Source organism: Coffea arabica, chromosome 6c (assembly GCF_036785885.1).
Source record: "Coffea arabica cultivar ET-39 chromosome 6c, Coffea Arabica ET-39 HiFi, whole genome shotgun sequence".
Lineage (NCBI taxonomy): Eukaryota > Viridiplantae > Streptophyta > Magnoliopsida > Gentianales > Rubiaceae > Coffea > Coffea arabica.
In genome coordinates this window covers 14329014-14331467 of record NC_092320.1, presented here as the reverse complement: position 1 = coordinate 14331467, position 2454 = coordinate 14329014, and the positions used below count along the sequence as shown (strand labels likewise).

The 2454-nt window shown below is 40.2% G+C and overlaps 1 protein-coding gene across 2 annotated transcripts; it reads right to left on the bottom strand.

Moving 5' to 3' along the window:
- On the bottom strand, positions 1-1481 carry LOC113692137 (uncharacterized). Of its 2 annotated transcripts, XM_072053047.1 has the most exons (4): positions 1263-1481; positions 987-1124; positions 810-885; positions 1-382 (listed from the first exon to the last, which is right to left on the bottom strand). In XM_072053047.1, exons 1-4 carry the CDS (start codon positions 1344-1346, stop codon positions 375-377), a joined length of 306 nt encoding a protein of 101 aa, XP_071909148.1. In that variant the 5' UTR covers positions 1347-1481; the 3' UTR covers positions 1-374. The 2 variants fall into 2 exon arrangements, with proteins under 2 accessions (XP_071909148.1, XP_071909147.1); XM_072053046.1 differs by lacking the exon at positions 1-382 and having other exon boundaries at positions 550-885.
- Positions 1482-2454: the final 973 nt, after the last annotated feature.

Below are 2454 nucleotides of genomic sequence, written 5' to 3'. Positions count from 1 at the left end.
TTGAAAAGGTAAAACATGTTGCATCATTTAATAGTAAGTAGCGAATAGCAGTATGGAACATAAAAGAGAGGGGGGGGGGGAGTGTAGGGAACAAAAGCATGAACTAGAACCTGAAAACCTTACTGGTCTGGTAGCATTACAACCCATCAAGGTACCGAGGAAACAGCAATACAACAAAACTAAAAGTTGGACAACTTAACTTAGCCACTAGAATGCCACAAACAGGCTATTCACTAAGAGAATCCTAATTGATTCAGCATATTTTACATCTCCTTGATCTTACTTGAGACTTTTGCACAGTTGAAAGCAAAAATACCGATTAAGTAACCTGGCTACCCGAATAAACTCATTTGCATCTTCCCAGGGGCCCAGCTTTACACCCCTGCCAAAATAGTTTAATTCAAAGCCAACGAAACCATAACCAATTTGAATTTGAATAATCAAAACAGCACTATTCCATTTTCCCAAAACTAAGCAAATAGTATAACACTTCGGAGGTCACTTCTCCACCAAGCATAAAGGTGGGAAAACAAAATAGTAACAGCAAGATAACAGTAAAGCTATCAATAGTTAATTGGATGCACGCTGACAAAATAGTAATTGTTTACATCCGCAATTCTGTTCGTCTAAGTATCTTTTGCAAGATCAACCGGAGCAATTTTACACAGTTTTCCGACAAAAATGAAATTCTAAGAACGAAGTCAAGAACATCTATTTTCCTCTACATCTCTATACATTCGTGTCCGTATTAGTCAGCAAAAATTAATAACTGGGTTTGAAAGTATAAGGCTGTGGGAGTGACAACGGACCTCTCCTTGACTCATTGTCATCCAAAAGCCTCTGAACCCTCCTCTTAGCACAATACTGCCTATCAAAATGCTTCACCTAATCACAAAAGGCAAAAGATAATCAAAACCCAGAAATTATACAAACGAAATTAACTACGAAAACCCAAAAATTTCCTGAGATTAGAAAACTAAACTAACCCAAGTAGGCCTGCATTGCTTAACAAACTCCTCCCTGGGTTTCTTGCATTCCACAGGGTATAGCAGCCCCACGTAGCCAATTTCACTAGGTTTCTTGCTTGATTGTTTCTCCAAACAGGCATAAAATGCATCACGCGCCTATTGGGTATCAAAAAAATTCAGCCCTAATCAGCAACATTCAAGATTTATTCGGAAAAATTATCCGAAATCAATAGCCCAAATAACACCATCCAATATTTCAACACACTGTGTGTGCACAAGAAAATGAGAAATTACCTTATAGCAAGATTGTCTAGCTTGGGAGAGAACGTCAGTTTGGATTTTGCCCGCGTTCTGGGAGGCGTAGGCTTCCAGCGCCATCTCACTGCGTGTTCTGTGTGTGTCTTGAACAACAAGAAGGTCCTATTGAGCTGCGCCTCTCACCCTGGAAGTGCGGACAGTATGGCATAGCAGCGCGTTAATCTTGGAACAAAAATTAACTCCTTAATCGTCTATTGGGCGTGTGAGCCTTGAGTGCGTTTCTCTTTAGTGCGTGCGAGCCTTGAGTGCTTAAGTTTGTCCCACATCGAACTTGGGAGGGGGATTTGGGTAGTTTATTAGGCTCCTCAGAACCATAAGAGTTGCCGGCTTTTGTGGTTTCCTGTGGATAAAGTCTCGTAAAATGCAAAAGTCAATCTGCTTGGCTAGACAAAAAAGACAGACTGTCCGCTTGGGGTGTGCGTTTCTCTTTAGTGCGTGTGAGCCTTGAGTGCTTAAGTTTGTCCCACATCGAACTTGGGAGGGGGATTTGGGTAGTTTATTAGGCTCCTCAGGAACCACAAGAGTTGCCGGCTTTTGTGGTTTCCTGTGTGAGCCTTGAGTGCTTAAGTTTGTCCCACATCGAACTTGGGAGGGGGATTTGGGTAGTTTATTAGGCTCCTCTGGAACCACAAGAGTTGCCGGCTTTTGTGGTTTCCTGTGGATAAAGTCTCGTAAAATGCAAAAGTCAATCTGCTTGGCTAGACAAAAAAAAAAAATCGTCTATTGGGCCAAAATTTGGGCTCATGATGGGCCAAGTTTGGATTTTTCCTTCATCAACTGGTAAACGGAGTGAATCTCCAATAGAGCCTTAAGACACTCAGTAATATTAAATAATGACCCTTACTAAGTTTGGCAAGTCTCGTAGTTGATTTTTGATTAATCTAACAGTGCCAAACGAACATATAAGGATCTCACAAATAAAATGACATTTACTAAGTTTGGCAAGCTTGATAGTTTTTTTTTTTTTTTTTAAATATAATAGCACCGATCGAACAAATAAGGCATCTCATAATATTAATCTAGACGATATGATGATAGGTATGTATGGGGAAGTTTAGTAGTTGATTTTTGATTAATGTAACAGTACCAATCGAACAAATAAGAATCTCACAATCTTGATCCAGAAGATACGATGACAGGTATGAGTGGGGCAGACAATACTTCCTTG

Bases quoted from the DNA above. Each gene is read 5' to 3' on its own strand.
- LOC113692137 (XM_072053046.1), bottom strand. From the start codon at position 1,346: ATGGCGCTGGAAGCCTACGCCTCCCAGAACGCGGGCAAAATCCAAACT. The intron at 1,125-1,262 runs GTAATTTCTCAT...GATACCCAATAG, and splicing joins CTAGACAATCTTGCTATAAG to GCGCGTGATGCATTTTATGC. The intron at 886-986 runs GTTAGTTTAGTT...TTTTGTGATTAG, and splicing joins AGCAATGCAGGCCTACTTGG to GTGAAGCATTTTGATAGGCA.